This window comes from Paramormyrops kingsleyae, chromosome 8 (assembly GCF_048594095.1).
Source record: "Paramormyrops kingsleyae isolate MSU_618 chromosome 8, PKINGS_0.4, whole genome shotgun sequence".
In the NCBI taxonomy this organism is placed as follows: domain Eukaryota; kingdom Metazoa; phylum Chordata; class Actinopteri; order Osteoglossiformes; family Mormyridae; genus Paramormyrops; species Paramormyrops kingsleyae.
Genome location: NC_132804.1, coordinates 35,933,929 through 35,947,289, shown reverse-complemented (window position 1 = coordinate 35,947,289; position 13,361 = coordinate 35,933,929). Strand labels below are relative to the sequence as shown.

The window sequence follows — 13,361 nt, the reverse complement described above, 5'->3', positions numbered from 1 at the left end:
AATGCCACGTAGAATTAAGGCAGTTCTGAAGGCGAAAGGGGGTCAAACACCATATTAGTATGGTGTTCCTAATAATCCTTTAGGTGAGTGTATATTTGACATTAAGCATAATTAAATGAATCTCTGAAATGTCCTGAATTACAAATTTCATAAATCTACATGGAAAGATAAAGACCAAAATTACAGCAACATTTGTATCTACATTTCATAAGATGCATGAGATTTAAAAGTTTCCAGCCTGAAATGGATATGATGGAGAACATCAAAGGCCAAATAATAACTAATTTAATGGAAGAAGAAGACCTCCATAGCAAAGATATCAACAGCAAAGAATTTTTCATGAGGTCAACATTGAAGAACCCCCAATAATGGAAGAAGGGGTCAGATTAGCCATGGTATCACTGCAGGACCAAATCTGGAAAACACCTGAATGACCTACACATTGGACAAGATCACTTAAATTCCAACATCAGAAAAAAAAACCCTGGCACAGTGTAAACTATTGTGCAATTTCCCTCACATCACAGACAAAGCAAGACAATTATTGAAATTACAGATCATTGATAAATGAATAAAATATATACAGGATCGAACATTTCACCCTTCTCTTATTTCGATGACATTATTAACACAAACCGCAGTGTCCTGTCCTTTCCATTCCGTGGCGCTGTCGGTTTTAAAGAATATCCTTAAAAGTTAGGTAGTTAGCAGTAGTTCTCAGTGCCAACCTGTTTCGTGTTAAATATGTAAGTAAAATTTCATCTTAAGTACGCTTGCTAACAATATCGATCTTTCGAAAGTATGTACAATTTTCTAAAGTTCTAGAGAATTAGCTAGGTCCAAGTAAGAAAACTTAACTTGCTAGTTAGCTAACAGTGTTGATCTCTGCTGGGAGAGACCGATGCACCGTAAAATGTGGACGGAGCCGCAGGCCTGTATACTTAACTGATGTCTGTTTGGGCGTTGTTTATTTTATACTTTCAGACTTTTTTTCTTCTAGTGTAATATGAACTTTCAGTATTAATTGGTTAACTTTTCCTGTTGTTGTTGTTACTGTTATTACACAGTAAGTTTGCTAATTTAGCTCGGCTAGATATAGCGCAAGCATGCTAATTAGCACAACAAGTCAGATGCATTTAACTGTCACTTAAAGCCTACGAAATAATTGCTATATGCTTTTGATATGCGGCCTAAATTTCACATGTGAACATAAATCTTGTGAATCGAATTATTTCAGGGAAATCGGGGTCTGCACTTTTCCGGTTTGACGTCGTAGTCTAATAACACGGTACTTGATTTGTGAGACTTTAAAAAAGGGGCTTTGCTAGAGCTCAGCGAATCTGTTCACTGTTTATTTTTTTTATTAGTTACCACCAAATGTTTTAGGTATGTTTAATTTATTGTATTCAGTTTTCGTATACCACTTCGGGAACATCTAAAAGCGGCGTAATTGCTGAAGCTCGCTGTAAAGTGAACTGTTGTCTGTGGTTGAGTGTAGTGCATTAGACTAGAGCTGTGTCCCAGCTTGTTTTATTACAAAAGCGCAGAATGGTTTGTGTGTGAATGCTGATCAGTTTAAAGACAGCTTTTTAAATATGTCCTCACCACTTGCGCCCTCTTCTGGCAGCATGTGCAATTCCATATCAGGTACTGAGTGATTTATAAAATGTCTTGATAATTCAGTACATTCCTTTCAGCGTGTTTGGTAAATTTAAGTGATTCTGATTCTTATAATGGAATTTGTTAGTCGTGTAAGTTAAGTTTTTATAGCCTCACTGTTGATACTTGAGACATGCACACTGTTTTATTGCATATATATATATATATATATATATATATATATATATATATATATATATATATATATATATATATATATACACATACACACACACACACACACACCTAAAGGATTATTAGGAACACCTGTTCAATTTCTCATTAATGCAATTATCTAATCAACCAATCACATGGCAGTTGCTTCAATGCATTTAGGGGTGTGGTCCTGGTCAAGACAATCTCCTGAACTCCAAACTGAATGTCAGAATGGGAAAGAAAGGTGATTTAAGCAATTTTGAGCGTGGCATGGTTGTTGGTGCCAGATGGGCCGGTCTGAGTATTTCACAATCTGCTCAGTTACTGGGATTTTCACGCACAACCATTTCTAGGGTTTACAAAGAATGGTGTGCAAAGGGAAAAACATCCAGTATGCGGCAGTCCTGTGGGCGAAAATGCCTTGTTGATGCTAGAGGTCAGAGGAGAATGGGCCGACTGATTCAAGCTGATAGAAGAGCAACTTTGACTGAAATAACCACTCGTTACAACCGAGGTATGCAGCAAAGCATTTGTGAAGCCACAACACGCACAACCTTGAGGCGGATGGGCTACAACAGCAGAAGACCCCACCGGGTACCACTCATCTCCACTACAAATAGGAAAAAGAGGCTACAATTTGCACGAGCTCACCAAAATTGGACAGTTGAAGACTGGCAAAATGTTGCCTGGTCTGATGAGTCTCGATTTCTGTTGAGACATTCAAATGGTAGAGTCAGAATTTGGCGTAAACAGAATCAGAACATGGATACATCATGCCTTGTTACCACTGTGCAGGCTGATGGTGGTGGTGTAATGGTGTGGGGGATGTTTTCTTGGCACACTTTAGGCCCCTTAGTTCCAATTGGGCATCGTTTAAATGCCACGGCCTACCTGAGCATTGTTTCTGACCATGTCCATCCCTTTATGACCACCATGTACCCATCCTCTGATGGCTACTTCCAGCAGGATAATGCACCATGTCACAAAGCTCGAATCATTTCAAATTGGTTTCTTGAACATGACAATGAGTTCACTGTACTAAAATGGCCCCCACAGTCACCAGATCTCAACCCAATAGAGCATCTTTGGGATGTGGTGGAACGGGAGCTTCGTGCCCTGGATGTACATCCCACAAATCTCCATCAACTGCAAGATGCTATCCTATCAATATGGGCCAACATTTCTAAAGAATGCTTTCAGCACCTTGTTGAACCAATGCCACGTAGAATTAAGGCAGTTCTGAAGGCGAAAGGGGGTCAAACACCGTATTAGTATGGTGTTCCTAATAATCCTTTAGGTGAGTGTATATATATGTGTGTGTGTGTGTGTGTGTATGTATACACACACATATTGGTTATTAGCACACTGTGTCTACTATAGACTGTATATTGTATACAGTGTTGTATATTGTTTCATGTTTGCACAAATTTTTGGCTTGCCTTCATGTTCTGCACTCTGTTGTATTGCACTGTCTGTTCTAATGGATGACCACTCCAGCACAAGAATCTAATTGTAATCCCAAATGCACATGACAATAAAACTTGAAACTTGAAGAATTAGTAGTTTTATTCAACCAAAACTACATTTTTTGATTTGTGTGTGTATAAAACAACCCCAGTATAGTCAAATAGCAAGACACGTATTATTTAATAAAATTACATGTGAACTTATTCAGTGTTATACTGTGATTGCAGGTCAGCCACGGTTCCAGAAGGTTCTGGATCTACTGGCATGCCAGGGAGTAATCGCCGGCTACAACAAACTCAGGCCCAGGTAGATGAGGTAAGATACATGCCGGAAAGAATATAAAGTATTTAGGTTCTGATTTGGAATTAATGATTGCATTGTAATACTAATTTAAATCATGTTTTTTTCCAGATTCTTAATGCTATGCATAATGTAATTGTTTTCAATTGAAAATTGTTTCATCAGATTAGGAATGAAAAAACGTTTGCTTTTATCAATTTTCTGTTTATCCTGGGCAGGGTTGAGGGAGGCCTGAAACCAGGGGTGTTCACTTTTTTTGTTTCTGCCCTTTACCAAAATTACTCCTCTCAGGCGAGTGGGCAGTTTAATTTCCAGCCCTGCCAGGAGCCTATCATACACAGCATAGGGTACAAGGTTGGAGTACATTATCCATCACAAGGCTCTTACACACACCTGTAATCATATACTATGGACAATATAGACACCAGTTAGCCTAATCGCATGTCTTTGGAATGTGGGAGGAAATCTATGTGAAATGGGGGGTGTGCTCCACACACCCAGAATAGTAAATCCCTTGTGACTATAACTTCTGGGATACAATTTTTAGACACAAGCATTGTATTTTGCAATATGTAAATATTATTCTAATATCTTACAAATGCAAGCTTGATTTTGGTCTTCCTTATTTTTATGAAAATACGAAATTTTATTGCACCCCTCTTTCTCAGAATGGAAAAATGTGTAACTTTGCAACTATTGTTCTGCCATTTTACTTCTTAAATCAGGCTTAAGACAAGCTTCCATCTGCAGTAAGATCATAGAAGGGAAAAGGCAAAGCTGCTTAAACTTGATAATTAAGTGATGCTTAAATTTACTTAAATATTTTTGTGAGCCCATTAGAAATGTCTGTTTTTTTGAGTCTGTAGATGGACATGCTTTTATATCAAGTAATAGGTAAAGCTCTGTTTGCAATTGATATTTAGACCTGGGCCTCCTCGCTGACTTGATGCTGGATAGTTTTCCTGTGAATGCTATTTTACCCATGTTTCACCTACTGAACCAATGACCGAATTAAGTACAGGGTGTCCGCGGGGTTTTAAAAAGTTAAGTAAATCACATAAGCAAAAATTAAAGCCATTAAAAGGTATTACACGCAAATTTACGAGGTATTAAATTTTAGATTTTTTTTAACTACAAATTGTCCATTTGTGTGTTAAAGTTTATCTGCTAAATTTCTCGCAAATTATTTTAAATGTGGATTAGCTCATTCCTTCATTCATAGATGATCTCTGTGATGCTGACGTCATATTCGGTGGTCGAGCGACGTCTTAAACAGTTTGCGCGCTAAAGTACATGTTGGCTGCTTACACTCAGAAAAGCTAAGTCATATAATAGTCATCATGGGTAAGTGCAAATTTGCACGTAAGTGGTTAGAGGACCCAGCTTTTAAGGACTATGGAAGTAAATTAATGACAAAAGTCGTTGATGGAAAAAAAACACGTTGAATTACACTTATCGAATAAAAACGCACTGCATTAATGACGCTTTGAATTTTTGGGGACTGTAATTTAATATGTGCATACATTTAAACATTGAACATTTCAGCTGAAAACATTTCAATCGTAATTTCATTGCTTAAATATTCAGTACAAAAATATTCGGCTTCCAAAATTCAGTTCCCAAAGATACGTATTTTAAAGTGCATGTTTATAATTCAACCACATGAATTCAGTTCATTTAATTTCGCCTCAAAATAAATTTCAAAAGAACAAATTCAGTTGTAAATATTCCATGTATTTCATTCGCATCTTTATTATTCAAGCAGTAACATTCAGTCCTCTTATTTCTGCTTTACAATATTCAGTCCCGTTATTTTCGCTGTTTCAAATACGCTGCCACAATTTCTGTGGTTTAAAATACAATCCGAAATTCAACCCTCTACATCCGGGACTAGTAGGATGAGCCATAGATTGCCGATAGAGTTCTCTTCGGGAACCGCGATCAAAATGGAGCAAGCGATCAGTACAAGTACTGATTGACTTTGGCAGCAGATTTTTGTTGATTGTGTTATTTATGTTTCTTGTCGTTTACTGGTCAATACGATAACTTATTGCAACCCCAAGTAGTAGGTTTTTATGTAAGTAATTCGCTAGCTGCATTAATTATCACCAAACTTATCTTGCTAACGTAAGATGCCTGCAGGCAACTACAAGGTTTACACACCAAGAGTTTAAATCAGCGTGATAAATTTATGATAATGACAGTCAGCGCTCTCTTTTCGCATATGCAATGCACAACTCATAAATCAGGAATGCATGGATGAGAGCAGTTGGTCAACTGGAGCAAATCGACAAACTCATTGAAGAAAAAGCCAAACAATTAAGGCACTTGCCATGAATAGCCTAGTGGATAAAGATATGGACTTGTGACTGAAGAAGTTAAATGCAAGATGTTTTCAAAATCAGTCACTAAATTTATTCTGTTGACCCATGTTCCCTATTTAAATTCTGTTGTACAGGCCAAAATTGTGTAACATTATAAATCTTTAAATCAGTTTGAAACTTGTTTAAAAATGGTTGCAACTCAATGCCGTGCGGGTTTTAAAAAATATTGAGAAAGTATTAAAAAAGGTATTAAAAAGTGTTAAATTTAAATTAGACTCATCAGACCAGGCAACAGATGGTTCAGTTCTTAATTTAAATTTCTGTATATACCCTAAAGTAGGACTTTCAGCAAATTTCTCAGCCATATTTAACTGGGAAACTGCCATTGTGTATTGGTACCTGCCCAACTATTTGGACTTAGGATTTCTTCAGCAAAATAAACATTTTTCTGGCATAGCATTAGATTATTTTTTCTCTAAAGGTTGCAATCACATGTTTAGTTGTCATATGGTGGTAGTAACTTTCATTTAGTCTGTACTAGGGATTAAATGGTTACCGGTTTCACAGTAAACCATGGTAAAATTCCCAACAGTTAATATTACAGTTTCAAATTTTAATTATTAAATCCATGATTACCACAAGTTATCACTATCATTGAAACAGCGTTCTTGTGAAGAAGTAATTGTAAAAGCATTGTATAGATCTTTCAAAAACTTTTAGAACTTTGGAAACCCATTGTAGAGGTGACAAACTGAAGCAGCACTGCATAGTGGTAGCAAAAACTAGGGTGGTTATTTAGTATTTATATATTGTAATTTCTCTTTTTTACTCCGACTTTACTTCTTACCTTTTTCTATTTTTATTTCTTTCTATTTTTACACAGCCACATAAGGGTGACACAGAGATACATTTCACTGCATGTTGTATGTATGTGACAAATAAATCTCTTGACTTGACATTTAATCCTGTCATCGCAATAACTCAAAAATATTTCACTGATGTTTTTTCTACGTATGTAGAAACATTGTAAGATTGTAAATCTGGACCTGATCAGATTTTAAGACAAATCACATCAAAAATGAAGCAATGCCTCGTAGTGATGGCAAAGAGAATGCCAGCTCAGACACTTGATCTTGTCAGCATAACTCAAATTACTTGTCTGACCTTTTCCAAACTCTGCAGACATATAGGTGAAGATCTGTGAAGTGTAGCCTGTCTAAGGTCCACAAATTCATTTCTATTAAGCTCAGTTTTGAAGTCAAAGGCAAAATTCCCCCAGAACACTTAAGGTACACTTCAGGTACACTTTAGCCTATTTGTATGAAATAAATAAGAGATTAAAAGTATGGTACTTTTGGTACTTTCGCTTTTCCATTGATTTGTAGTCGAGTACTAGTACCGAAAGTGCCAAACCAGCTGGGGTACTTCTTTGGTACTTTGGGGTGGGACTTGAAATCCTTTCTTTGTCTATTGGTTATTCAAAGAGCCTGCCCCTGAAACACAATACAAACGCCGCCGTGAAAAGAGTTACAAACTCAGAAAACAAAGATAAAATAAAAAAATTAAATTACTGGGCAGAAGAACATTTGTCATGCAGCTGACATTTTTGTTGTAATAACATTTTTGTTTAATATACTAAGACAGCACACATAGTGTATGTAGCATGCTGTCCTGGCGATGCTATTTTGTTGTAATAGATATTGGGGTACAGTGGTACCTCAGAACTCGAAATTAATCTGTGCAGAACTCCGGACCGAATCCTAAAAAGTTTGAGTTCTGATCGAATTTCCCCCATAAGAAATAATGGAAAACCAATTAATTGGTTCCCGGCCTAAGTTATCTTAGGTCAGCGTTCATGGTTTGACTTCTGAGATTCAGATTGAGTTCTAGGTCATTTTTTTTCAAATCGACTTTTAAGAAATTCGAGTTCTAATGAGTTAGACAACTGAGGTACCACTGTACTTTTAAAGCAAAAACGAAGTTCCTACGTTTCTTAGAAATCCCGTCTAGGAGTGCTTTAAAAAGCAAGGATGAAAATGACTATGATTGTCTCAAAGAACGCATGCAGCACTCATGCATAAACAGTGGAGGTAAACTTTAAACTGATTTTTAAACATATTAGATAATCTAATAATTAAAATCGCAAAGCTAAGGTTTTTTTTCTGTGACAGAGTAAAAATATTTTAGCGAAACTTAAACTCCCTCTGCTATAATATTAATGTCCATATACTAAATTGAAAGTAAGAAAAAGCCTTATCTTTATCTTACAAGCAATGTGAGAATTACATGTACATAACATACGATGTTGGTATTAATATCCCACATCTTCCAGCCCAATAATACACTACAGCCATTTTTCGAATTCAGTACAAAATACCCCACCTTGTGTTGTGATGTCATTGGATAGTGACACATTGCAGCGCATTTTCTTCTCTGATAAGTGAAAAAATTACTCCCACAAGATTTTTTGAGGCTCTTTTTATATGTTTTACAGTTTTGGGGTGCTTATCTCGTGCAGGGGACCAACTAACAGGTCAATTCTTTATATATGTGTATGATACCTCATATATGTAATAGCTGTATCTAGTTTAGGGGACCACCTCAGAGACTACTTTTTTGTAAATGGGTCTTTGGGTTGCTAATGATGTCAATATATTTGGTTTCCTCCTTTGAATTGTTGTATGTGTCCTTAGGTTGTGGATATCATGCGTGTCAATGTGGACAAAGTGCTGGAGAGAGACCAAAAACTGTCAGAACTGGATGACCGGGCTGATGCATTACAGGCTGGTGCTTCTCAGTTTGAAACGAGTGCTGCCAAGCTGAAGAGGAAGTACTGGTGGAAAAACTGTAAGGTATGAGTTGGTGGAAGATCTTGGGGGCTTTCTCATGCTCAGCACAGATTCTAAATATGGGCAAATACTGATTAAAGTCAGTGCCTTTGATGGTCGGAGGTAGGGCTGTAATGCGACACATTTTGGTTCACTTTTGTTTGTTAAAATTTTTTTTTGATTTTTTTTTATATCAAATAAGTTATATGACAGGCAGACTATTACTAGCTCTTGAAAGGTAAACATTTCCAGCCTATTATTACATAAGTCTAATTACAAACTTTTTTCATAATGTTCTATGTCATTAGCATAAATGAAAAAATTACAATGCACCAAAGTCTCTCTAAAACAATTCTCAGAGATGTAGTGTAGTCATTTCTTTTGTTTAGTTTGCTATACAAACTTTTTTCCCCTTTTTTCTTTTTTTTTTATATCATCACCTCGTACAAACTTTTGAATTGAAGACTAATGAACTGGCCAGGCTATATAATTAATTTGGGATTCAAGAATGGACTCTTCAGGAACTCCAAATGTTATTTTTGTTTGCTCAGATTCATAATTACCAATTGACACAAAGTAATCCCTATCCTGTAAATATGATTCAAACCATTTTAACACAGGATCAAAAAGTCCTATAGTCTTTTCAGTTTAACTTGCAAGGCTCTATTTTGACGATGTAACGCAAAGCGTAAAACGCAAAGCAGAACTAAAAATTATTTAAATCCATTTCTCTATTTTGGCGATGGAAAAACCAGATTTTGTGCCAGTGCAAGGCAGAAAAGGGGTTGTCCTAACTCTTAACTATTCAGAGTCATGTTTGGTTCATTGCATGTTACGCCCAAATCGGAATGGTACATCACCTCACCTGTAAAAGGCAGCAGCACATGATCTACTGCAGATTGCTGTTACAATGGTGCATTTGGCAAACAAGATCGCTATTTGGCTGAGGAAATGGACATGCATGTGCACGAGGTGAAAAGGCATAAGCACGTCACCTCTGTTCCACTAAAGCATTTTGAGTGAAGCAGGCATGGCATGAGGTAGCAGCGAGTGTGGCCTCATTCTCTGGCACTACCAGATCATCCAGGCAGTACTGAAAGTGGTATAATAATGGTAGAAGACAGGGAAAACAAAAGCTTGCTGCTGAACTAGCAGCTGGGAGCGGAGACTTGAATTTATGTGTGTGTGTTTTTCTTTTATTCTTGGGTCTGCAGTTTGCAAAATATGAATAAAAGTGTGATCTTTGTCAAAACAAAACACAACCTAGTTTTAAAATTGTTTTAAAATGTTCAAATAAGACAATAGGGCTGTTTTTGTTCCACTCTCACAATTTAGATTTCTTACCAGGCTACAGATGGTTCAGTTCTTAAGAACATAAGAAATTTACAAACGAGAGGCGGCCATTCAACCTATCAAGCTTGTTTGGGGAGAACTCAAATAATAGCTGAGTTGTTAAAATCTTACCTAGCTCTGATTTAAAGGAACAGGGTTTTAGCTTGCACTACACTGAGGGAGGGAGTCTATTCCATACTCTAACTACACGCTGTGTAAAGAAGTGCTTTCTCAAATCCATTTTAAATTGTTCTCCTGCTCATTTCCAAGTATAGCCACCAGTTCTAGTATTTAAACTAATATTGATGTAGCCATTTGCCCGAATAGCATCCAGACCAGTTACAATCTTATATACGTGGATCATGTCCCCTCTTAGTCTCCTTTGCTCAAGGCTGAACAGATTCAGCTCAGCTAACCTCTCCTAATAAGACCTTCCTCTAAGGCAGCAATGTCATTTTTAAGGTATGGTGACCAAATCTGCAAACACTATTCTTGGTGGGGTCTTACCAAGGAATTGTATAATTTTACCATCACCTCCCTTGACTTACTGTACATCTCTAGGTGTGTAGAGTTTAACCCAACATCCTATTAGCCTTTTTAATTGCTTCCCCACACTGGCAAGAGTGGGACATGGAAGCATCAACATACATACCAAGGTCTTTCTCATAATCGGCTACCTTTATTTCAGTGGAACCCTTAAAATATCTGTACTTTATATTTCTGCTCCCTGCATGGATTACCTTACATTTATCTATGTTGATCCCCGTGGGAGTAGATTAGTTAAACAGGATCGACAACTCCTAAATCCATGTTGGCTGTCCCTCAGAATGCTATTTGAATCCAGGTAATTTACCATTTTCACTTGGATTATAGTTTCCATTGCTTTTCCAGTTATGCAAGTTAAACGGATTAGCCTATAGTTTGCTGGATTACTTCTATCCCCTCTTTTGAATATGTGCATTATATTAACATGCTTCCAATCAGAAGGTGCCATACCAGCAGATAAGGGTTTCTGAAATAAAGTTAAAGGTTGGCTGATAATATCCCTCATCTCTTTTAAAACTATAGGTAAGATGCCATCAGGGCCCTGTGATTTGTTTATTTTGAACTTAGCTAGGCTTTGTAGCCTCAGATATACATGTATTGGTCATAGACGACACTGTCGGCTCCCGTGCTGCTGTCGGCATACACTTAAAAGAGATTTGATAACTGTAGTGTTCAGGCCCCTACAGAAGAGAACCTATTTTTAGCACATCTGAAGCTGTACAGTTAAAAACATCTTTTATAGAAGCTTGTAGGTAGGCATCAGTTGGTACACCTAAGGCTGCATAATGAGGGGGTGAAAATTTGCCAGATTTGGTAAACTGAAGTAGTTTTAGTGGGACCACAAGTCACATATTTTCCAAGATGGAGTTACAGACTGTTTGTATCATCCTCAGAATTTTATCTGTGAAGAAAGATACAAAGTCATTGCGTGACTTGGTGGATAACAGTTAATAAGTGACTGATGCCGAGTGGTTTTTCAGTCTATCAACAACAGTGAATAAGATGTGAATTAATGTAATTTTTTATTAATAATCTTTCAGAAAAATAACTTGTTCGTTTTTTGCCGCCTGCACTGTGCTTTTCTACACTATCGTTTTTCAGCTTTTACGAGCATGGCATTCCTCCATTGTGGTTTCTTCTTATTGGAGAAGTTTGACATTAATGGGGGCAATGGCATCAATAACATTCATAACTTTAGAATTGAAACTGACTTCAAAATCATTGACTGGGACTGAAGGCAGAGTTGGTATAGGTGTAAAACGCTAGATGAATAGTGCACAGGTGTTTTCATTGATGTAACACTTTCTGTTTTAACTCTGCTGATGTCAGCAGAGATGGTTATTTTAAAGAAAACAGTAATGATCAGAAAGAGCAACATAAGAACAACCTCAGAAACAACCTCCAAAATATGTCCCTTATATGTCAACTGCCACATGCTGAGAAAGTCCAAAGTTATCCAGAATGTTAAGTTATTTAGCACTGCCATCTTTGGGATTATCAGTATGGATAATAAAATCACTCATGGTAATCATCAGTGCACACGGCAGGCAGTAGTTTCAAGTAATTGAAAAAGTTTTGCAATAAATGCATTTACTTTCATTTGCAGATGTGGGCAATTTTGATAGCCGTTATTCTGACCATTATCATCATCATCATTAGTAAGTATCAAAACAGGATTTTTTTGTGTCCTCGCAATATAAAGCCTACAGTGTATTTGAAATATAGATACAAAAAATATAAATCAATCACTCTAACTTTTTATGTTTCTGTAAATGTTTCTGTAGTTTGGAGTGTGTCCTAAAGATGAACAAAGAAGTTGGACACTTGGAGAAGACGAAAAGGAGAACTTATTCCAATGCTAAATTGTTCTACCCTGCTGAGCTTTAAGTTAATTGTGGAAAGTTTTTGTATTGATTTGTTTATGACAAACAGCTCAAGAAAAGTGCCTGTACTGGTTTGTGTGTGTATGAGTGTCTGGTTTCTTTTTCTTAACCAAAAAAGGTGTACACACACAAACACGTGTTGGCAAGGAACATAAGGTACATATTCATTTGTTTAATATTAATCCTTTAAAAAGACTATGTCCCTTATGATAAATTTGTCTTGTGAAAAGTGCCAAGTGCCCTTGAATTTTTTTGCTTTTATTCTAGTGCTTAGAATTCTTGTACATTAAAAAAACGGCAATTGCTAAATGTAACATTTAAACTTGTAGATCTGAAGATGCTTAACATGGATAAATAAACTGATTCAACCACTTTTAATCACCAAACTGATGCTTGTCCCAGTTTGCTCTTCTGCTGCATTGCATTGAACTTTGCTCTTAACGTATACATGTTAACATTGACATTTAATTCTGATATTCCTACTTAAATTTTAAACCTTTAAATCCAATATACAGCTCTAGAAAAAACTGAGACCACAGCAAAATTTTAGTTTCACTCTTCTCTCAATTTATGAGTAAACCTGGCTCTTCTCTGTTTATCATAGATGAAGGGGTTTTGTCTTGATTTTCACAACTTCATTCCTGCTTCTAGGAGTTACTAAGTTGTCCTAGTAGTGCACTTCACACCACTTATTGTTTCCCATTCCCATTCAGTTGATGTTATCCTCTGATTGAGGCTCTGTTGGATAAGTTGACAGTCATCTCTAGTATTATATAGTTGCTTCTGTCCTCTATCTGACTGGCTTTTGGTTATTGCCAGTGTCTCTTGTTTCACATTGTTCTTGTGTACTACAATATTAGAAATGT

At 36.6% G+C, this 13,361-nt stretch overlaps 1 protein-coding gene across 1 annotated transcript; it reads left to right on the top strand.

Moving 5' to 3' along the window:
• Positions 1-631: 631 nt before the first annotated feature.
• Positions 632-12,881, top strand: LOC111840968 (vesicle-associated membrane protein 3 (cellubrevin)). Its single transcript, XM_023806355.2, has 5 exons — positions 632-746; positions 3,510-3,597; positions 8,600-8,758; positions 12,219-12,270; positions 12,397-12,881. Coding segments are annotated over exons 1-5 (318 nt in total). The 5' UTR covers positions 632-744; the 3' UTR covers positions 12,414-12,881.
• The last annotated feature ends 480 nt before the right edge of the window (positions 12,882-13,361 follow it).

Coding starts and splice junctions, on each gene's coding strand:
- LOC111840968 (XM_023806355.2), top strand. Junction 3,598..8,599: donor CTCAGGCCCAGGTAGATGAG/GTAAGATACATG, acceptor ATGTGTCCTTAG/GTTGTGGATATCATGCGTGT. Junction 8,759..12,218: donor ACTGGTGGAAAAACTGTAAG/GTATGAGTTGGT, acceptor TTTCATTTGCAG/ATGTGGGCAATTTTGATAGC.